Genomic DNA, 22,033 nt, shown 5'->3' on the forward strand with positions numbered 1-22,033 from the left:
TGGGAAGCCTGGAGCCTTTCCCAGGGGACTTGGGGTACAAGGCAGGGGGACACCCTGGACGGGGTGCTAATCCATCGCAGGGTACAATCACACACAAACTCATTCACACGCTGCGGACAATTTAGAGATGCCAATCAGCCTAGAACGCATGTTTTTGGACTGGGGGAGGAAACTGCAGTACCAGGAGGAAACCCCGGAAGCACGGGGAGAACACGTAAATTCCGCGCACACAGGACGGAGGTGGGAATCGTGCTAACCATTTAGCCACTGTGCCCCTCGGACTATTATACTAATCAAACCTTTAGGCTACTATTATTATTATTGTTGTTGTTGTTGTTGTTGTTGATGATGTTATACCTAATAGTAATTAAACTACAGCATGTTTTATTCAACAGAAGAATCAGACAGCATGAAGAATGCTTTCATTGAATAACAAACAAACAAACAAACAAATAAACATTGTAGTAAGATTGTTTTTCTTAACAAAAAAGCTTTACTATTCTTAATAGACGAGCTTGATTAATTTTTTTTTTTTTTACTTTTTAAAGTATCTATATATTTCCTACACTTTTTCTTTTCTTCTTTTACTGGATTTTTAGATGACATTCAAATATAGACCTATAGTATAAATTATATATAAATGTAATACAAATTAAGTATATTATATATATAATAATAATATACTTATACATAATATTTAATAATAATTGCATATATATTTTATATGTTGTTTACTTCTTGTTCTATGAATAATAATAATAATAATTATTATTATTATTATTATTATTATTATTATTATTATTATATCAATCCATTTGTTTGTTTATTACCTACACGTTTCAATGAGGTTTTTTTCCCTCCTATTGCTATAGCGCCGTCTAACGGAACATTTCAAGAAAGACACGATAGAATAATTGTTTTTCTTTTCTTTTATTTGTCACGATGATAACAAGCAAGCATTTTAAACATAGATTTAAAATATAATAATAATACATTTATAAATAATACATTTTATAAATTATATACATTTCAAAACATATAAACAATAAATCTCTACATCTTTAAATCGATATCGAGTCACACGCGCGGTGACGTATGAACGCCTTGCTTTCTGATTGGTCCACAGTAAAAAAAAAAAAAAAAAAAAGAATGACATTCAAATATAGACCTATAGTATAATTTATTATATATAAATGTAATACAAATTAAATATACTATATATATATAATAATTATATACTTACCCATAATATTTAATAATAATTGCATATATATTATATATGTTGTTTTCTTCTTCTTCTATGAATAATAATAATGATAATAATAATAATAATTATTATTATTATTATTATAATTATTATTATTATTATTATTATTTTGCTTTAAAGGCGCTTTATAAAATAAAGTTTATTATTATTATTATTATTATTATTATTATTATTATTATTATTATTATACGAGCACCAGACTTCAGAAAACAGATTTAAGAAACCCTTTATTGAATAGATTTGAGGTGAGAGCAACATTTTGTATAGAGTTAAATGTGTGTGTAAAAAATTTTTTTTTACAGTTGAGGTTAATATTTTGGGCAAGAGGTCGACCGATAGTGGATTTTACCCGCACCGAAAACTTAGTTGGGCCGATTAACAGTTTGTTTTTGTTTTGTTTTTTTTGTCTGTTTTATTTCTAGCAAAAATTAACAGTACTGACTACCATGAAAATGTACTGTATATTGTAAGTTAAATAAATATGAACTATTAATAAATATTAAAGTAAATAACAGGAACCAAAAAGTAACACTCCAAATAAAAAACACGGAGAACAGAACAGAAGAGAAGTGAACAGTTCAAAACAGAAGAAAAGTGAAATGTTTTGGAGTGCGCAGCACGCGCGGTGACGTGATGAACGCCATGCTTTCTGATTGGTCCACAGTAAAAAAAAAAAGAAAGAAACCCGGAAACGAAGTGAAATGTTTTGGAGTGCGCAGCACGCGCGGTGACGTGATGAACGCCATGCTTTCTGATTGGTCCACAGTAAAAAAAAAAAGACAAAGAAAGAAAAAGAAACCCGGAAGAGAAGTGAAATGTGGAGTGTGCAGCACGCGCGGTGACGTGATGAACGCTATGCTTTCTGATTGGTCCACAGTAAATAAAGAAAGGAAAAAAAAAAGAAACCCGGAAGAGAAGTGAAATGTTTTGGAGTGTGCAGCACGCGCGGGATCAGAATGGTGCGGTTAAAAGCCAGGTAAACCTGATCCTGGCGCGTGTGAACGTGAGCTCTGCACTCTTACAGTGTTGTTTTAAAGGTGTGTGTGTGTGTTTTCAGGTATCTGCTGTGTGAGGTGTGTGTTTCAGACTCCAGCAGTTTGCAGTTGTTGGAGGAAAGAGGCATTTATCAGGCGGTGAGAGCGGCGGTGGTTAAAGCGCATGGAGAATACGGAGCTGCTCGCTTCAGCATCGGTTCTTCAGGTCTTACTGCACTTTACTGTCTTTTAGTTAAAAAAAAAAAAAACCAACAACAACCAAAAAACTCAAATGACTTTACATTTTGTTTTAGAGTCTTGCAAGTGTATGCCCGAGCATACTTTACTACTTTACACTCTTCTACTATTATTACTGCTGCTACTGCTACTACTACTACTACTACTAATAATAATAATAATAATTATTATCATTGTTGTTATTATTATTATAAATAAATGAAACTTCAGTGTGGGAAGTGGGATGGAAGGAGAGAATCACCAATATTTCCCACCCTCAATGTAAAAATGAAGTGGAAATAACTTAATTAGGACTATTATAATGAATTAAAAACTATTATAATGACATTCATAATAATCATAATCACTTGTGCTGTTCTGCTGAATACGGGATTCTGATTGGTCAGATGGAAGGCATTTATTAGTTTTCTCTAGCAGCAGCTCTGACAGTAGTGCAGCTGCAAGTCACAGGTTTATATTAATATTAACACACTTGTTCTCGTAAGTTATCGCTTCTATAGTAATAGCTTGTTAACAGGCAGTGTTTATGGAGGGAGCCTCCAGTGTCAGCGGGTTGTAACAGTCAGAGCTAAAGTTGTAGGGTTTTCGGTGTGTGTTTTTTTTTTTTTTTTTTTTTTTTTTTTTTAAAACATCTGCAGGATAGTGTTGTTTTTCCCGTTGGTAACATGACAAGCTTTTATCTTATTAACTTCAAGAGCAACATAAGTGAGAACAGGAACATTTATAGCTGCGATAACAGAAGTGAAAACAGGGACTAACATGTTTCATCAATTCGACAACAATATCTGTAAATGGATGAAATCTATGACGTGGTGTTCTTTAAGGTGGGGGGGGGGGGGGGTCAGTAAGATGCTCGTGGACGTGCTGCTATAGGAAAATAATCAACTTAATCAAACTGTGACTCCGCTTCATTATACCATGTCAGTGATGATTATATTCCTGTAACAAGGCATCACACAGTGTTTTTCTCCTTAGATATGTGAGCAAGAATATGTCTTTTTTTTTATCAAACTATAGCATGGAGAAATAAGTTCGGTCATGTAGAGTCAAGTTAACTTAAAATTAAATCTGAATATAGAGTAGGTAAGAAAAACAAACAGCATATGGATCGTTACAGGTAACGCAGGTTTCAAACGAGCAGCTGGTTTGGATTTCTTTTACAGATTTTATACAAGAAGCAGAAGTAATGTTAATAATACTATGACGTGTGTGTGTGTGTGTGTGCTTCAGTGGCCTACGTGAACGCATACACCGGCGTGGTGATGCTGCGCTTCCGGAAAGTCCATTATCAGCTCCTCTGGTCTGCTCTGCCCTTCATCAGCAGCATATGGAGCCAGGGGAAGAAAGTGCAGTGCTTCTTCAACTGTATACACGTCGGAGGTGAGAGGATATCGGTCTCTGTGTGGAGTCGTAGAGAACACGCCTACAGGACATTCCAGACTCTCTTTATCCTCCATTTCAGGGGTTCTCAGTCGTATACCGTATATAGATAATTAGATTAACTTTGGCGTACTTATTTGCTGAAGTTTTTGTGATAGGCGTGCTAATCCAGCGAATGCAGGAACATTTGTAGCGTGTAACATTCTCAGATTAGTGTAACTTGGCATTATCGTAGCGGCGGTGAGGAGACACACAAAAAGGTATGTATTGTTTATGTATGTAGAGCGAATGAGAAATTACAGCACAGGAATCCGTCATAATAAAGCAAAAACAGAAGTAGGCATAGTAATATAGTGACTCCAAATGAAAAGCATATAAAAGTGCGGTAATCGTTGCGAATAAAATGATTTGAAGTCGATCGAGTCAAGGTTTAGGTTAGTTTTAGATTACTTTCGCACACTCGGGAGCACGAATAGGATACGAATGTTTTTCCGAATTTACAGGATTTTCATGAACGACAAATTCCTTGCGTTTATGCCCGTACGAACGTTTTACGCAAAATTCAGTTCCTATACAGGTTGATAAATGAGGTCCTTTTATTAGCTAGATTGATAAAAGCTCTCTCATCCACAGGCACCATCAGAACGTGTCAGAAGTTCCTCGTGCGATACGGGAGACAGCAGCTGTGCCGAATGCTGCCGCACTGTAAGACTGAGGGTAAGGGCTGCTCTGATCTGAGCTCCAACAGCTCTTCCTCCCAGCATTTTTTTTTTTTTTTTAAATCCTGCTCCATGTCTATCAGAACAAACGAAAAGGCGGCTGGGGATCAGACGTATGAACCCAGACGTTAACAAGGCTGCAACCTGTGCAGAAAAACTCGAGTGTTATGTAAGAAATTGACAGTTGAAGGAGACGTTGATGTTGAAGGAGAAACGGAAAGTCTGGTTGCATTTTTCGCTTAACTTTAAAATTTTCGCGTAAATTTTATCTGATGCCACTAATGTGGCTTTGAATTGAAAGCACTTATTTATTGATCCAGCTTGGTTTTAAAGTCACGTATTTAATCGAAATCTAATTATTAGAATTCCTATGTCGTGAGAAATTATCGGAAATGATGATTTCTGTGATCATCGTTATAGAGAAAAGAGCTAAACGTACTAAAAGAGACGAGGACAGCCCATCAGAAAACCTTTTAAGGATTGTTGACGCATAAGAGAAACCCCAGGTTGATTGATTGATTTTTTGTTTGGCTCAGAAGGATCTAGCTGTATTGCCTTTTTCCCTACACCATCACTCTCATTTATTTCTCTGTCGTTCTGTGTAGCTGAAAAACAGGAAGTGAGGAGAGCGGTGCTGAGCTGCTCACTCCAAAAATTCAACGTAGATGATGAAGGTGATGACGATGAAGGTAGTGAAGAGGAGGAAACCTAACTATACATCACATACATCGAATTCAACTATACATCGAACTGGCTAATGCCTCTACCTGGTCGGGTTTCACTTCCCTGTTTAGCCCCAGTGTTTATTCAAGAACCCTTGGAATCATCCTGGAGTTCATGGCATCCCTGATTTTATTTGATAACTTTGTTTGTTTGTTTTACACATGCTTTAAATGAGGCAGGTAGTTACTGTAAAGACGCATCTTATTCATCTACACTTGATGTAAAATTATACTTTGCATGTGTTTTTCTAGGCGTTTTCTGCTTAAAAGTGTTCTCATGTTATAATAATAGTCTGCCTCATCTGGACTGACTGAAGAAGTTTCTTATTTTGTTGTAAATGCCATTGCATAATGAAAAAGAAATTCAGAACAAAATGTGTGTGTTTGTGTTGTATACAAAACAGCCTGGTCATTGGAGACAACGAATAAAAGTTAATAAAAGATTAGATATATTGTTACATTGTCAAAGTTTACATGGTATGCAATGTGGAATCACACTACATGTTATAGAGCTTACACAATAATAACAGGTGTGTGGGGGTTTTTTTGTTGTTGTTTTTTTTTACACGTGTGTTATCAGTTTGTGCAAAAAAACAACAACCCCAAAACATAACCGTTTCGGTACAGTTCACGTTATTTGTTATCCCACCGCTTTTCTGACAACGCGCTACAATTGGCTAGAAACATCCCGAACGTTACGCTACGATTGGCTAATAGTTGATACACGTACACAGATCGGCCAATCCCAACCCAGGAGGCGGGATTTCCCTGAAATCTTACGAGTACTGTCCCCCCCCTTCATTTCCACCAATCAAGAATGGTGAAATTGCGCGTGCGCACGAACGATCCGCGTCAGTCATATAAATACGTCATCCGGGTATTTACGGCTCCTGTTTGGCGACCCGTCGCCACAAGAGAGGTCTTGTTTAGGGTTTTTGGAAAGCTGGGCCTAAAAACCCATTAATTACTCCGTTTTCCCGCAGCTGGAGAGCGGATAACGCTTTGTGGGGCGCAGAACTTACCACAAGAAGGGGAAAAACACCTTTTCCGGGGTTAATCCCCCGCTTTGTTGCGCGCGAGTCTTACTACTAAATCTTTGGGAGACATTTTGGATTTGGTGTCTCTTGTTTTTTTTCTCGGTTTGTTTTGTGGTCAAGATGTCGCCGTAATGGAGTATCCGGGTTCGACAGATATGAGCAAGGGCCTTCGCTGCCTGACCCGCACCTCTTATAACAACCCGCTTTTTTCATTTCTTGTCCCGTTTAATGCTAGAGAGCTCGCCTGCTCTCTCCCCGGAGCTCGGCCTCAGCCTTTCACCCAGAGACATGGAGAAGAACCCGAACGCAAACACCAAGGTCCCGCCCCGTTCCAGCTCCACAGGCCCAGCGCCAACCGATTCTAAAACTAAAACAGGTAAAAAAAAAAAAAAAAACTGTTCACTTTGTCTTTAAACTACTATTTCTTAATCTGTTGTAATATGTTCAGATTTCAGATTTCCCAGCCGTAACCCAACCGTATTGTTTTTGTTTGACATGCCGTCCATAGGCCTCGTGTCACGTGGTGTCCCAAATGGCTCCCTATTGGAGGGTTAGTGCGCTACGTAGAGCGACGTAGCCGTCATTCCTGTGTACTACGTAGGACCCCTGTATAGGGAGCAGGGATGCGTTCGGAATTCAACATTTACGGAATGTTTTACAGTGCTGCGGAATCTGTCACGCGCTGTTATACTGTAGTACTCTTTCTAGCTAATATATATGTCTTTTACTTTTAAAAATGAGTCAAAAATATCAACTATATACTCTTTAGAAGCCGTAAATACAAAAAAAATCTAATTCTATACCAGCATAGTTTTATTGCTCGACGTCAACCGAACTTATGGTAGTTTTGTTAAAGCTAGCTAACGAGCTAACGTCAGTGTTTGTGTGTGCAGTGTTAACTAGCTTGCTAGCATATACCTGTTGCATAACACACGCATTCCAGACTTAAACGTACTGATGTAGGAAAAAAGGTGTTTTTATTCCTCTTGCACCACGACAGATCGCCATTACGTTACATTTTATGCTCATTAAAGAACAGCACATGGTACTTTTTATCCGTTTGCAGTTGCATTCAGTGCTTCACCACACAGATGATTTTATTTCTCTTGCCACCTTTCTCTTGAAATTAATGACAGAAATACTCAGGAGAGAGAACAAAAAAACGCAACTCGTGAACGCGTCTGTTTTGGTTACAAAGCCCTGACACTGGAGACTCCTTCCATCAGTGTTAAATGAATAAACATTCCCTTACAGAAAACGTCTTCGAAACATCAGCCGTTACACTCAGATTATTGTTTTTTCATTCACGTGAAGAGGCCGCGGTGAAAGAGCTGTTCACGATAAGCGGATTAATATAATGAATAATTCTGCGGTTTGCCTCTGAGCCAGATCTACTTTCAGAGCCACTGTTGTAGAAAACTAGTCCACCGACCGATCAGAAACGAGGATTGGACACCGCTGCGGTGTGATGAGAGAACGTTTTAATGTTTATCGTATGAAGTCACCAAAGTCAAACCAGTTTGCTTTAGATTATGCCCTGAATAAAGGCGTTGGTTTGTTCAGACAGTAATAATATTAAGGTTTATAAACACAGCGTGTATCTCCCGAAGGAGACGTCCTTGTGAATATAAACTCCTGCTCGGAGGCTATTCTCGTTCTGCCACATGACTCGAGAAAATCCTCACAGCACAGCGGAGAGACTCGGGAGAGGATCGAGTTTACAGTGTCCGTGCAAAGACTTACAAAAAAACAAACCCAACAAAACATCTTTTATACATGATTTGGTGTTTATTTTGATGGTAACGTGTTCTATGAGCTGCTCTGCATTCCCCTGATAAGCTGCGTGTCCACACCCTGTACGCTCTTATCATGAATTACAAGGTATTAAAAGAAATTGAACCCAGTTTAGCCAACGTGTTGCTTTCCGGTGTACAACCGGTGCAAACAGGACACTTCACACAGCTAGTGGCAGAATATTTAATTACATGATGTGTGTGTGTGTGTGTGTGTGTGTGTGTGTGTATTTATTTTTACATTTAAATGTATGTGTTCTAGAGGTCGAGTGATAGTGGATTTTACCAGTAAGTTGAAATAAATATATAAATATATTAAACTTTTAAATGTGTATTAAAGTAAATATGAAGTACATCCACACGGAACCAAAAAGTAACACTTCAAATAGTAAATAAAAATTGAGACGTCCAAAATGACTCAAAAAACACTTCAAATGACACGACAAAATTGGGTCAGCGGTAGTTTTGTTTCTCCTCTAGAGACCACTCTTGTACCACAGACGCTCCCGAGACGGACGCAATCGGGGGGAAACTGTCGCTGTGGATTCTTTTCCGATAACCGATCGTTACAACAATGTTATCGTTGCTGATTAATCGTCAAAACTGATCGATAAGTCGACGTTTAATATGGTGACGTATCTACTGATAAGAGAGTCATGGAAAAGTTTGATCTTGTTGTGGTGATATGACGGTATAAAGATATGATGGATGATTCTTTATACAGGTTATAAGCATGGATTGAAAAGCACAACGACGTATCGCACGTTTTCAGTGAACTACGTACGATGCGGATTGTAACGCCTTTCTTCTTCTTCTTCTTCTTCCGGCCTCCTTTAAGACACAAAGAATAATGGCAGCTCCAAGCGCTGCAACCGTAAGCGTGAGCCTGCCTTCCCGAAAGCAGAGAGTTTTCCAGGCCCCCGTCGCACCCACCCACAGAAAGGCAAGAATTTCGACAAGAGACCCCCCCAGAGAGGCGGAGGAGGCGGTAGACAGGGTGGGCTCATGGGCGGTGGGAGAAGAGAAGAGGTAAGGCAAGGCGCTCGCGATGCTGGGGTTTGTATACGTGATGGCTCTCGGTTCTTTTGATGGCGCCGCTAACCGCTCCATCTCTCTTCCTCCCTCAGGTAGCCGAGACGCGCCGGGCCGAGTTCAGCCCGGCTCAGTTTTCTGGACCCAAAAAGATCAGCTTGAACCACTTGCTCAATTTTACCTTTGAGCCGCGTGGAGGCCATGTCGGCTCCGGAGGCGACGGGCATTCGTGCTGGGGTCGCCGCAACAAGTGGGGTCACAAACATAAGCCCTTCAACAAGGAGCTGTTCCTGCAGGCCAAGTGAGTGTCCGAGCCCAAAGTGAAGGACAAAACACGCCGTGTCATGCTGTTACAGGAAAATAATCAGCGACGGGGTGGTGTGAAGAAGCGGAGTTACGTTACGATTACACTGGTTTATTTGTTAACAGACGATAAATCCTGTTTTAAGCAGACGTTCCTCGTTTTGTCTCCGTAGCTGCCAGTTTGTGGTGATCGATGACCAGGATTATCAAGCTCACTTCACTGACCCCGACACTCTGGTCAGCTGGGACTGTGTGCAGCAGGTGGTGAGTGATCCCGTTCGTAAAGACACATCCGGCGTGTTCGAGCAAAGAAAACCCCGTAACCCTGCTTAGAACCGCCTAGCTTTAATTTCAGATTTCCAGCGGTCCAAGCACCGAAGGCGTTGGAAACGTATTCTTTTTGTTCATCCTTGTTTTTCTCTCCGATACAGCGAATCTACAGCCACGAGGTGCCGTCGTGTCCGATCTGCCTGTACCCACCGGTGGCAGCCCACATGACTCGCTGTGGCCACATCTACTGCTGGCCCTGCATGCTGCACTACCTGTCTCTGAGCGAGAAAACCTGGTCCAAGTGTCCAATCTGCTACGAGGCCGTGCACAGCGCAGACCTCAAGAGGTCCGTACAGCGCTGGGTGACCGGCGGGAAGCGCTCATGGGGGGGGTGTAACCTTGGATTGTAGCCTTTGTTTTAGCGTCAGATTAATTTACATCGTGTAGAGCGGTGTTGCGTTCGTTGTTTTTAAAGAGATGCAAATAGGGTAGCTAGAGGCACAAATAAGGTAGAGGAGCGCGAGGTAGAGAGATGCACAAATAAGGCAGAGAGAGACGTGATGTAGAGCTGCAACTACAGTAGCGAGACAAACACATAAATGTAAAGAGCCCCACTCAAGGTGGAGAGAGACACAACTAGGGGAGGGAGAGAAAGAGAAACACAAGGTATACAGAGGCACAAATGGGGGTGGAGAGACAAACGCGAGGAAGATGGACAGGGAGTTGTAGGCACAAGAACTCGAGCGCTCTCTGTATTTAACTGGCCTTGGACGCTGACAGGCTCTTGTTGTCTTTCTCAGTGTTGTTGCTATGGAGACGCATCTGTACGTGCCAGGTGATGTCATCACCATGCGGCTGATGCGCAGGGAGAAAGGCGTGTTGGTGGCTCTGCCCAGCTCCCAGTGGGTTAAAGTGGAGGAGCCCATTCACTTTGGAGGTGAGCGGCTGTGTGGAGAGAGCTCGCTCGCTCGGCTGAACATCGCAGCGTAGAAATAAAAACTCTCTAGTGCTCCAGAAGGCAGAACGTTTGGGTGTTCTGATCAATTACATACTTTTTACTGACGCTGTAGAGGACAATGATGTGCATTGTGTATATTTTTGGTAGTAGTTCTAAGTGTGTGTGTGTGTGTTGCAGATGTGCGTCTGAGCTCTTATTCCAAGCTGCTGCTGGCGTCTCAGGATCAGGTTCTGGGTCTGCTAGCGGAGGAGAGAGCGGCACTGCAGGCTCAGCTGAAGCAGGAACACGACGACCCACAAGCCTGCTTCATACAGAGCGCCTTACTGCAGCTGCAGGTAACACACACACACACACACACACCCACACACACACCTCTAAAGCTTTCAAAGATCTTTAAACATTTGTATCTCTCTGTGAAGAACATGTCTCCACGTATGTGTGTGTTTAGGAGCGAGAGGATGGCCTGCTGAAGCGGACCGTTCCGGATAAAGGCGTCGTGGAGGGTGCAGACATGAGGAAGCTGTCTCTGACTGACTCGACTGTTGCCGAGGTGACGGTCAACAAGCTCTCCAGCTCTAAGGTAAACATCTGGGTCAGGTGCTCGATCGCTCTCGGACAAAAGAAGATGAATTATGAGAAATGTGGGTTTGCAGACACAAGCGCTTCTTCTCGGCAACTTGTTAGTGGGAGGTGGGGAGTGGAATCTGTTTACATCGGACACTCGTGATTAAGTCGTACGGTTGGGCCTGTACACGCCTAGTGACTCGGTGACCGGACCTCATGGTTCTGTTCAAAAGAACTAAAAACTGTTTCTCTCTCCGTCTCTCTCTCTAGCCTGTTCTGCAGTACGCTTCAGCGTTCGACGATGAGATTCAGGAGACCCTCGAAGAGCTTCCTGAGGTCCTGCCCGGACAGGAAGTGGTGAGCGAGGTGGCCAAGCCGGTGCCAGGTGGTCCCAGAGACGAAACCCTCACTAACGAGGCTGGGCCACAGCAGAACTCGCAGCACGGGCCGTATTACTACTTCTACCAAGGTGTGTGTGTGAGATTTATGGAGGAATAAATGCAGTTTTCCTCACGGTTCTCAAAAAAAGCAGCGATCTTTTGATTTTCATTCTAAGAGATTTTTCTCTCTTCCTCTTTATGGTGCAGCGGAGGACGGGCAGCAGATGTTCCTGCACCCGGTGAACGTGCGCTGCTTGCTGAGGGAGTACGGCAGCCTGGAGAACAGCCCTCAGTCCATCAGCGCCACCGTAGTGGAGATCGAGGGCCACACGGTTAACGAGGTACGGCTTCTCGGATTGATTTGAAGGTGCGCTTGAAGCAGTTCAGTATCTAAACCCGGTGTGTGTGTGTGTGTGTGTGTGTGTGTGTGTGTGTGTGTGTGTGGTGGTTTTTGAAGGACGTTCGTCGTCGACACCGTTACCTCTCTCACCTGCCCCTCACCTGCGAGTTCAGCATCTGCGAGCTCAACCTCCAGCCACCCGTCCTCTCCAAGGAGACACTGGACAGCTTCTCGGGTACGCGCCTGCACCATTTTTTTAAGCTTTTGATGAAATGAATCGTCGTCCGCGTGTATTAACCTGACCTTTCTTACTCGACAGATGATCTGGAGCGCAGGAGACGGGCGAGGCAGAAGAAAGCGAGGGATGAGAAGAGGAGGGAGAAAAGGATCGAGATGGAGGAGAACAGGAAGCAGGGGAAATGTGAGTAGATGGAGTGCGATGCGGGATGGAGTCTGGAGAACCCGCTTTATACACCTGATTTATAGCCGAATCGGCTAATTAGAGGCTCAGTCGGTGTAGAAGCGAGTGTGTTCGAGCTGGAAAAACATTAACTGTGTCGGGATTGTCGTCATGATCCAGGTGTCCAAAAAAACATTGCAAGCTTGGTGTATTTTTCTGTCTGTAGACCCAGAGGTGCACATCGGGCTGGAGAACCTGCAGCACTTCCCAGCGTTTGGTTCTCCTCCTCTGCATATCCCACCGGGACAGAACCCCGAGTTCCTCCTGGGACCTCCGTCTCCTCTGAGCAGCAGTCCTGCCTCGGGTAACGCAGTCATTCCTTCATGTCTTTCACTTTGTAAACGTAGTAAATTGTAGTGAGGCTGACGTTTCTCCACAAGGGGGCGCTGTTAACGGCAATAGAGTTAAAATACTAGGGCGCATAATTGACCCTGCTCTGTCTCCTTTTCGTGTTTCAGACGTCGCCATGTTCCCGAGTCTAAACGGGAGCAGTCCGTCCGTCAGCGTAGGCAGTGTGGAGGAAGACTCGCCCTGCATGTCCTTCGCACAGGTTTAATCCCTCGTTCCTCCCAACACCTTTCCAAAAAACATTCCCCTTCCCGTGAACGCTTTTTATTTATTTATTAATTTTATTTATTTTTAAATAAATGTACGTTTCTGATCCGTATAGATGCTGAGAGATGGAAAAGCCAGAGCGGACGTCTGGCCCAAACCTCCTCCAAAGAAAGGTTTGCATGGTGATGATTTGAGATTTAGAACACTGATGTGGGCTGGCGAGTGTCGGGGTTTGATCCGGTCCCAGTAATAAATCTCTCTCTCTCTGCGTGCAGATGTATTCCTGGCTCTTCCAGTGGCAGACAGTGACGGGGAGAGCGACGGATCAGACCGCGTGCCGGTTCCCAGCTTCCAGAACTCCTTCAGTCAGGCAGTTGAAGCAGCAATGCTGCAACTGGACCACAAACCACCAGCCAAAGCTGAAGCTCCGCCCACCGCCGGTCAGTCCTCTGTACTTCTAAACTATTTACTTAGTAAATATATTATAAAATTAATTGCTAGTGTTGACGTATGCAGATCTCGCTTACGTAAATAAAATGATTTGCCACGTGACCCGTAACTTCATATGCTCATCAATGCCTTCAGCAAATATTTATGATTTACTATTACAAGTATTATATATATATATATATATATATATATATATATATATATATATATATATATAACTACAAACTACACTTACCTGTAAAAATGGGTTCAAATCGTTTCTTCAGTTCGAAGCCGGGTCACGTCTTTCTCTGCACTTAGTTTGTTACTCCTTATACAAGCACCAGATTTAAGAAACCCTTTATTGAATAGATTTGAGATGAGAGCAACATTTTGTATGGAGTTTAAACTTTTTTTTTTTTTTTTTTTTTTTTAAATAAACAATTGAGGTTAATATTTCGGACAAGAGGTCGACCGATAGCGGATTTTACCCGCCCCGAAAACTTAGTTGGGCCGACTAACAGCTTTTAAATTTTTTTTTTATTTTTTATTTCTAACAAAAATAAACAGTACTGACTCTACCATGAAAATGTACTGTATATTGTAAGTTAAATAAATAACAGGAACCAAAAAGTAACACTCCAAATAACAAACAATAAAAAAAACACTTCAAATAACGCAACAAAATTGGTCAGTGATTTAGTTTATATTTTGTCTCAACAGATTTTTGTTTTTATTTATTTATTCACTTCCTGTGTTTTTAATAATGGCCGCGACATCTGTTTGACGCAGCGTTTCTCCACTGTTTCCTTTTTCTAGACGAGAAGGGAGGGAAGAAGAAAAAGAAGAAGCAGAAACTTCTCTTCAGCACCTCTATGGTTCACACAAAGTAAACAAGACTGCAGATCACACTTTGTTTGGTTCGTCCTCTGCTCTGTCCTCTGCTCAGTCCTCTGCTCTGTCCTCTAGGGTGTTTAACTTTAGTCACGCAGTCGTTAACGAGCTGAAATTAGACCCGATATCGGCTAACGCGTATCTACTTATTCGCTGAGGTTTTGTTCATTAATCTGAAGTGTACGATGAGAATCTCCCAGTTTCAAACATAGCTTGCGATATTAAAGTAATAATAATGGCTTGTAATATTCAAATAAAGCGTGTTCCGGTGTTCAGCGACGATGTGCGAGGGTTTAAACCGACTGCAGTCAGCCAGCTGCTGAGTAACACGTCCTTCACGTCATCACTGAACCCCTGACACGTGCAGAGTGAAGACGCTCTCACGGGCGTGGGTAAATTTACGTCCCATTCCAACTACAGTGCAAGCACCGCTCACTTTATTTGATTTTTTGTTTTTCCTTCTTCCTCTTCATAACTCGATAAGGCACTCTGTATTTCCCGCATCTTTATCAGCTGTACGCATCAAACACGATCCGACTCACGTTTACACGCCGGTTCTTTCTAACGCGTAATCAAGCCCGAGTTTAGTCTCCGATGTTTAACTGCTGGAGTTGAGCAGGAGTTTAACGCTTCAGCGAGGTACGGCCTCGGTTTCGTTTATCTACTCACTCGCTTAAGAAGAAAAAAAGAGAGGAAAAAAAAGAGGAGAGATGGGTTTTGTTTAGTTTTTTGTTTTGTTTTGTTATTCCTTAATGGGAATCTGATTATAAACCTGCATATTGATTTAAAGAATAAAGATTTATGCACTGCCTCTGGGTTTGTCCTCTTACTGACCTGCAAATGAAAGAATTTGTAACTTCATAAATATACACACACACACAGGTTTGTTCGCATCCAAATGACGTTCCTCTATGATGTACACCGGGCTAGGGCTGGGCAACACATCGAATATTCATGATAAGAACAAAAGGAAGATTTTGGAGTCTCTTCATAGTTTTGTCTGGTACATATAAATAAATAAACAACTTTTAAAATATGTTCATTTAGTAAAAAGCAGTAAGGGTCACTAAACATTTTGCATGTGCTTTGTAAAAATGGTGGTTTTTTAATGGGGAGGCAAAAGAAAACCACCTTTTACAAAAATGTATCTATTCAATATCATCGAAATTTGGAAATAATTCAAGATATCTTTTTTTTTTAAGGTATAAAGCTGGAGTCAAGTCTCCACATGAACTAGAAGTTAAGATGATGTTTGCTACACACCTTAGAATTGTTCTGTTGACTTTTTTTTGTGTTTGGGCAATCTGTCCCATTCATTTTGTACATGTCTGGGATGAAACTGCTCTGGTACAGTGTGTCACAGGCGGGGGAAAATACTAAAAAACTTTTAGTCACAGAACTTGCTCAACATGTCGGCTATTTTTCTCAATACGCAAATTTTGACGTCAGTATCCAAGTCTATATATATATATATATATAAAATGTGTATGTGAACCCTGTGATTGAGCTATAGAACACCCTATACTATTGGACCTGGGGTTTAGTTTTATTTTAATTTGACACAGTGGTGGAAGTCAGTGACTTCATTTGAACCCGACCAGAGTCGAAAACGTGTTCTGTGATTGGTCCATTACTTTAACACTTTAAAAAAAAAAAAAAAAGTGCACAATCTAATAAGCCGACTGTTTGTTAGTCTTATCAAACAAATCGGAGGTGTACAGAGGACACGAACAAATACGTTGAAGACTTACTGTCGTGTAAAGACTCGAGTCGAGAGAACGCATGAAAAAAAGCCCAAACACGTTCACAATAAATAAATAAATGTATACTTTAATCACATTGCAGACGCTCAGCCTTATTTGATTTAAATTAGTGTAAATGTTTTCTTATATATAGATTGTACAGTGTTTTATACACACACACACACACACACCTCAAGCTCTGTTTTGAAGGAGAGCCTCGAAGTCAGGTGAACAGACGAGTTTGTGTTCAACATGGCCGAGTACGGTCATGTCCCCTCTCCTGCCCTCTGTGCTCACCGACACCAACTCCTACACGCACACACACAGGCAAATTAAATGCATATTTAATAAACAAGCACAGATTTGTCGTGTGTGTGAGAGAGAGAGACCTGAAGGAAGGAGCAGGACGTCCCCAGAGACACGTCCAGTGTGATGTCCCCCAACACGAGCTGCACTCTTCCTGACTTCCTCACCAACATGCGGCCCACCACACCCTCCTGCAGCTCCCTCAGATGACAACTGTTCTCCTCCTCAGCCTCCTCCTGCTACACAGACATGTAAAACTCAGGGTTGTGCGTTTGGAAGGTCGATGCATGTATTATATCGTTTAATCACACGCTGCTGTTTAGATCTGCGTTAACGCAAGCGAGAACAAAACATTACACATAACTATAAACGGATAAGAAGTACACCCGCACCTGTCCTTCAGCCTTCTGCAGCATGTTCTGTCCGTCCTCGGACTGCACGGTGGTTTTAGTGGGCCGGGCATCGCTGGTCGGCGGTTGTCCCGGCAGCGAATCGGGGAGCTGCATGAATAGAAACTCCTCCTCTTTGCAGCGACTCCACGCCTGCAGCAGGTCAGGCAGCAAGTCTGGTTCAGGAAGGGGCGGCGACTTAAACATGGGCTCCGCCTTCTTCATCACAGGGACGTCAGGAGGCTCCTGTTTGACTGAACAGAAAAGAAAAAGGAAAACTAAAGTAAAGCTGCTCCGTGCTCCCAATTTTACTTCCACGATTAAACCTTTACTGCACTCCAACATTTATTTCTCTATTGGAATATATATATATATATATATACATATATATATAAAAAGATATACAAATAAAACATAGTGGTGTCTGTCTGTCTCTCCTGTTCGGTGTCTGTCTCTCTCTCGCTCTCCATTTCTCTCTCTCCGTGTCACTCACTCACCTGTAAAAGCAGTTCCTGAGCTCTCCGTGCTCATCTTTTCATCCTCTTCACACTTCTCCACCTTCACTCCTCCGACGTCGGCGTCGTCCTCGACCTCTTCTTTAAACACCCAGCCCGACACGGCCAGAGGAAGCTGCACGGGACAGCAGCGTGCTTCGTTCCTCAGCTGCGGGTCGTCCACAAACTGCAGCACACGCAAAGGATCATGGGTATCATCGGACCAAACGCACGGATATTTGCGACTACGAACACTACCGAGTTAGCTGGAATGGACTGTTGATTGGATGTAATACTGGACTTAAACAATCCAATCAAATGATGGCGAGCAGTAAATCTTGGATTTGTGACGCGACAGGACCCAGGACTAGTTTCTAAACCACAACCATGTTGAAAGGTGCACCGTGTAAAGCTGCGTTTCCTCTTAGCTTCACTAAAGCAGCTGTGCTAACGAGAACATTAATAAACACACACTCACACGGTCGCTCTCCAGCTTGCGCAGGATCTCTTTGGTCTCCTCTTCGGTCTCTCTATACTCCTTCTTAATGTTGATGATGGGGCAGGGGGCGCTGTTGGGCGTGTCCCGTGTGTCCTCGTACGCACCTGCTAAACACACGAACGCTCGTGACAAAGTAAATCGCCGATCTAGAACCGAGGGTACCAAAACTTTCATCGTATTAAAAATAGAAAGATCTAAAATGTCAGATTAAATGTAAAAAATGGAGTCCAGCTGGTCGTACAGCGCACTAGGTAGGGTACTTAAGATGGCAAAATGATGCTAAATATCAGCGACTACAAAAGCTGTGAGGAAACAAATATGAAAAATATATAATCAAAATGTTTGTTTTGTTTTTTTTAAATATGAGGATTCTTGAAGATTAAGTTTCTTGGTCTTTGACCAATCCCTGAGCGGCACCGCCGTTAGCCCCACCCACATCCCTTGTACACTTGAGCACAGGAACTTAAAGCGCCTCCTCACCTCTCCTCTTGGCCATCATCTCTGCAGGTCCCTGCTCAAAGATGGAGTGGGATTGGATGACCTCTGGCCGGCCCCGCCCCCTGCCCCGCCCGTCTCTCTGTCGGCCACGATCCGCATTCCCCCTCTCCCTCCTGGGTCCCTCGTTGACCTTCAGTCTGAAGGAGAAAATTTGTAACTGCTTATTAAGAAGGCTGCTTGAATCAACACTCCTTTTTATAAAATGTTTCTCAGGTTCCTTTAATTTTAAATAAATCAACTCTGAAGTCATAACAGTGAGCACAGGACTTCGTCACGTCACCACTTCGTCACGTCACCACTTCGTCACGTCACCACTTCGTCACGTCACCACTTCGTCGTTGATCATTTTCCCAGAACAGGACTACACATTGACCAAAGGCTGAAAATTAGCCAAATAGTTATGTAGCCTAGTAAGCATTTACCACACAGCCAATCACTTACTCAACATGACATCGTCCATAGCAACCGACATAGCAACCCACACCCCATAATAATCACTGTAGGAATCCTTATTATGACCATGACTCAAGAAGAAACTCCAAGCTAAATTTTAGCGTCACAAAAATCAACCTCAAGCCTTGAATACCACTTACTCTTCTTTACTCTTTCGGCCGATGATGTTGGGGGTGAAGGTTTTCTGTGAGGGAAAAGACGAGCGAGAGAGAGAGAGAGAGAGAGAGAGAGAGAGAGAGATACAGTTAGGTATTACACGCAGCATGAATTGTTTATAATTATGTCCAGATTTATTTAAAATATGTGTACAACACAATCATGACGGATGTGTCTGATCTGATCTGTAAAATGTATTTTGTATTAAGGAGTTAGAACTACTTTTGACAGAAGGAATAATGTGTATTCATGCCAGAAAACCTTTGACGAAAGTGTAAAGTAACTGCTACTCGGAACTCTGTTTTTCTCTTCAACGTTGTAACTCTTATGTCATAATCAGACATAGGCTACAGACACAGTACATCGAGATAAGGACTTTAAAAAAAAAAATTTTTAAAAACCCAAAACAAAACAACCCGTTAACCCGTTTTAGAAGCATACGTTTGAATGAAATGTGATTGTTAATGACTAAATCTCATTGACTAGTACCTTCTTCACACCTCCCAGCGTCAGGTCTCTGGAGCGCATGGTGGGCAGGCGTCCGGGCGCCCTGAGGTTCAGCATCGAGCCCCGACCTCCAGCCACGGGCCTCGGGTTCGAAGAGGCATCACCGGAGCCCGGTGTCGCCATCGTCACTCTGAAACACCGTGAGAATTATCCTGAAGTACCAGGATTCCCATCACTGACAGTTTACAACCAAGCTAGACATTATAACTACATGACAAACACATTATGTTGAAGGTTACAACTTTCAAGGTTCAAATTAAAACCTTGACGTTAGACTTGAATCAAACTGATTTTACAACATGAGAGATTTTATCCAAAATTAGGACGAGGGAAGAAAACAAAGAATCCCCCCTCCACCCCCATGTTTTAATATGAGGGACTTAATAACAGGGTCTTATGAAGGAGTTAAGACAGGGTTATGGAGTTTACCATTTATTACTCCTTACAGTTAAATATGTACTCACACCCTTGATATTTTATAGTTCATTTAAAATGTTCAATAACATTAGTTTGCGAATTTGTGATTCACTAAACTTACATTCATGTCAGTGAGTTAGGTTTAGTTTGAGGCCATTTCTGTCACGTTAGCATTAGCTAACATGACGTTACGAATATATTATATAAATATATAGTTGTAGAGGTATTTTTTTACATGCTTGTTAATACACCGCGTTGTACAGAAACTGCATCACGTATGTAACAAAGAAATTGTGTAAATCAGTTCAACATAAAGCGAGTTTAAATCAGGTAAGACGCGTATCTCGCTATAGACTCGCACTATCTTATGAGCCATCTTGGACCTTTCCAATATGGCGGACGTGTTGCCGTATGGCTTAGCTAGCACCCGGGGCTAATGCGGCATTTAATGCATTCTTTTATCAATACGCTGATTTAACTTCGACAAACAGGTTCCCCCGCAAATGCTTCACAGCTCCCGGACATAAGGCGCATTGTGTAAACTGTAGAAGACTTATTTTATGCACTACATGGTGCAGTTATTACAGGAAGTAGGGAGAAATTCGGGGTTCAGCCGCACTCGTGGTAGACACTACAACTTTTTTTTTTTTAAATACACAATACATATACGACTCAATGGATACGTTTTAAACGTCAGAAGTCGTTCTCGTGTGTAATAACAACCTATGAGATTGACTATTTATGTAAGTTTTCATGTCATTAGAAACACATGGCAGCGACACTTGGCTGAATAACCGGCTGCTAAATAATTAGCTCTTCTTTTTTTTAATAACAGCTAAAGAAAATGTTTTTAGAAATATATTCACCCGCTTTCTTCTCCTGCTGACTGAAAACAAATGTGTCCAAACGCATCCAAGACAAACTGTCTCTATCTCCAACACGGTTGCTATTGCAATCAGCACTCTCCGACCAAATGTAAAGCCAACGTATAATGGGCGGGGTTTCACAACCTTTGACGTCTGTGACGTCATTTGATCACTCAGCGATTTGAAAAATATATATAATTTCTTGAATGACTTGCTTTCTTATTGTAATTTTTTTTTACTAAGCTTATACCTTTTTTAACTGCACAAGTACTGCACAAAACATTAATAATAAAAAAAAATATTAGAATATTATTTCTGTTAACTAAACATTCAGTGCTGACATACAGCGTTATTCACAATGAATCTGGAGTTTATTAGTATTTTAGTACGTTTATTATATTTATATGTATGTTATATTTTAGTATAGTGCAGTATGGTATAGTACCGTACAGCATACAGCATGGTAAAATACAGTATAGTTTAATAAAGTACCACATTAGTAGTACACGGTTTGATAGTGCATTATACTGTCAAATATAATTTAGTACAGAATAATGCAATACCGTAAATTTCAGTACAATATAGTATAGTACAGTACAGGATAGTACAGTTTATACAGTATAGCACAGTACAGTACAGTATTGTGTAGTATTGCATGGTATGGTACAGTTAATACTGTACAATAGAGCACATTAAAGCACAGCTTAGTGCAGTATAATATAGTACAGTACAGTTTGGTTCAGTATAGTACATCTAGTTCAGTACAGTATGGTAAAGTACAGTTCAGTACAATATAGTATAGTAAAGTACTGTTCAGTACAATATAGTATAGTAAAGTACAGTTCAGTACAATACAGTATAGTAAAGTACTGTTCAGTACAATATAGTGTAGTAAAGTACAGTTCAGTACAATATAGTATAGTAAAGTACAGTTCAGTACAATATAGTGTAGTAAAGTACAGTTCAGTACAATACAGTATAGCAAAGTACAGTTCAGTACAATATAGTGTAGTAAAGTACAGTTCAGTACAATACAGTATAGCAAAGTACAGTTCAGTACAATATAGTGTAGCAAAGTACAGTTCAGTACAATATAGTATAGTAAAGTACTGTTCAGTACAATATAGTGTAGTAAAGTACAGTTCAGTACAATATAGTGTAGTAAAGTACTGTTCAGTACAATATAGTGTAGTAAAGTACAGTTCAGCACAATATAGTGTAGTAAAGTACAGTTCAGTACAATACAGTATAGCAAAGTACAGTTCAGTACAATACAGTATAGTAAAGTACAGTTCAGTACAATATAGTATAGTAAAGTACAGTTCAGTACAATATAGTGTAGTAAAGTACAGTTCAGTACAATACAGTATA

General features: G+C 41.3%; 3 protein-coding genes across 7 annotated transcripts; 2 read left to right on the plus strand and 1 right to left on the minus strand.

Moving 5' to 3' along the window:
• The first annotated feature begins 2,145 nt into the window (after positions 1-2,145).
• Positions 2,146-5,764, plus strand: pop5 (POP5 homolog, ribonuclease P/MRP subunit). Its single transcript, XM_053624092.1, has 5 exons — positions 2,146-2,243; positions 2,325-2,467; positions 3,730-3,879; positions 4,513-4,596; positions 5,204-5,764. The coding sequence occupies exons 1-5, from the start codon at positions 2,224-2,226 to the stop codon at positions 5,308-5,310; spliced, it is 504 nt and encodes a 167-aa protein (XP_053480067.1). The 5' UTR covers positions 2,146-2,223; the 3' UTR covers positions 5,311-5,764.
• Positions 5,765-6,067: 303 nt separating this feature from the next.
• On the plus strand, positions 6,068-15,146 carry rnf10 (ring finger protein 10). The gene is made up of 17 exons (XM_053624091.1): positions 6,068-6,733; positions 8,989-9,179; positions 9,278-9,483; positions 9,659-9,749; positions 9,917-10,101; positions 10,556-10,692; positions 10,891-11,048; positions 11,162-11,293; positions 11,548-11,746; positions 11,865-11,998; positions 12,115-12,232; positions 12,317-12,418; positions 12,624-12,761; positions 12,916-13,007; positions 13,128-13,185; positions 13,288-13,452; positions 14,261-15,146. The coding sequence occupies exons 1-17, from the start codon at positions 6,586-6,588 to the stop codon at positions 14,332-14,334; spliced, it is 2,328 nt and encodes a 775-aa protein (XP_053480066.1). The 5' UTR covers positions 6,068-6,585; the 3' UTR covers positions 14,335-15,146.
• A 1,003-nt stretch (positions 15,147-16,149) lies between these two features.
• Positions 16,150-20,801, minus strand: polr3d (polymerase (RNA) III (DNA directed) polypeptide D). Of its 5 annotated transcripts, none has more exons than XM_053626040.1 (9): positions 20,663-20,801; positions 19,362-19,509; positions 18,857-18,900; positions 18,246-18,400; positions 17,745-17,872; positions 17,270-17,453; positions 16,776-17,026; positions 16,467-16,622; positions 16,150-16,386 (listed from the first exon to the last, which is right to left on the minus strand). In XM_053626040.1, exons 2-9 carry the CDS (start codon positions 19,500-19,502, stop codon positions 16,270-16,272), a joined length of 1,176 nt encoding a protein of 391 aa, XP_053482015.1. In that variant the 5' UTR covers positions 19,503-19,509; positions 20,663-20,801; the 3' UTR covers positions 16,150-16,269. The 5 variants fall into 5 exon arrangements, with proteins under 5 accessions (XP_053482015.1, XP_053482018.1, XP_053482016.1 ...); XM_053626043.1 differs by having other exon boundaries at positions 16,467-16,619; positions 17,745-17,869; positions 19,362-19,531; positions 20,663-20,782; XM_053626041.1 differs by having other exon boundaries at positions 17,745-17,869; positions 19,362-19,531; positions 20,663-20,782.
• Between the last annotated feature and the right edge of the window lie 1,232 nt (positions 20,802-22,033).

Source organism: Ictalurus furcatus, chromosome 5, assembly GCF_023375685.1.
Source record: "Ictalurus furcatus strain D&B chromosome 5, Billie_1.0, whole genome shotgun sequence".
Lineage (NCBI taxonomy): Eukaryota > Metazoa > Chordata > Actinopteri > Siluriformes > Ictaluridae > Ictalurus > Ictalurus furcatus.

What these genes read in the sequence shown, in the direction of transcription:
- rnf10 (XM_053624091.1), top strand. Translation starts at nt 6,586, where the DNA reads ATGCTAGAGAGCTCGCCTGCTCTCTCCCCGGAGCTCGGCCTCAGCCTT. An exon ending in CACAGCGCAGACCTCAAGAG is followed by an intron (nt 10,102 to 10,555) that starts GTCCGTACAGCG and finishes TGTCTTTCTCAG; the next exon opens with TGTTGTTGCTATGGAGACGC. An exon ending in GGAGCCCATTCACTTTGGAG is followed by an intron (nt 10,693 to 10,890) that starts GTGAGCGGCTGT and finishes TGTGTGTTGCAG; the next exon opens with ATGTGCGTCTGAGCTCTTAT.
- polr3d (XM_053626040.1), bottom strand. Translation starts at nt 19,502, where the DNA reads ATGGCGACACCGGGCTCCGGTGATGCCTCTTCGAACCCGAGGCCCGTG. An exon ending in GGCCGAAAGAGTAAAGAAGA is followed by an intron (nt 18,401 to 18,856) that starts GTAAGTGGTATT and finishes TTTCTCCTTCAG; the next exon opens with ACTGAAGGTCAACGAGGGAC. An exon ending in CTCAGGAACTGCTTTTACAG is followed by an intron (nt 17,027 to 17,269) that starts GTGAGTGAGTGA and finishes TTTTCTGTTCAG; the next exon opens with TCAAACAGGAGCCTCCTGAC.
- pop5 (XM_053624092.1), top strand. Translation starts at nt 2,224, where the DNA reads ATGGTGCGGTTAAAAGCCAG. An exon ending in ATGGTGCGGTTAAAAGCCAG is followed by an intron (nt 2,244 to 2,324) that starts GTAAACCTGATC and finishes GTGTGTTTTCAG; the next exon opens with GTATCTGCTGTGTGAGGTGT. An exon ending in GCCGCACTGTAAGACTGAGG is followed by an intron (nt 4,597 to 5,203) that starts GTAAGGGCTGCT and finishes CGTTCTGTGTAG; the next exon opens with CTGAAAAACAGGAAGTGAGG.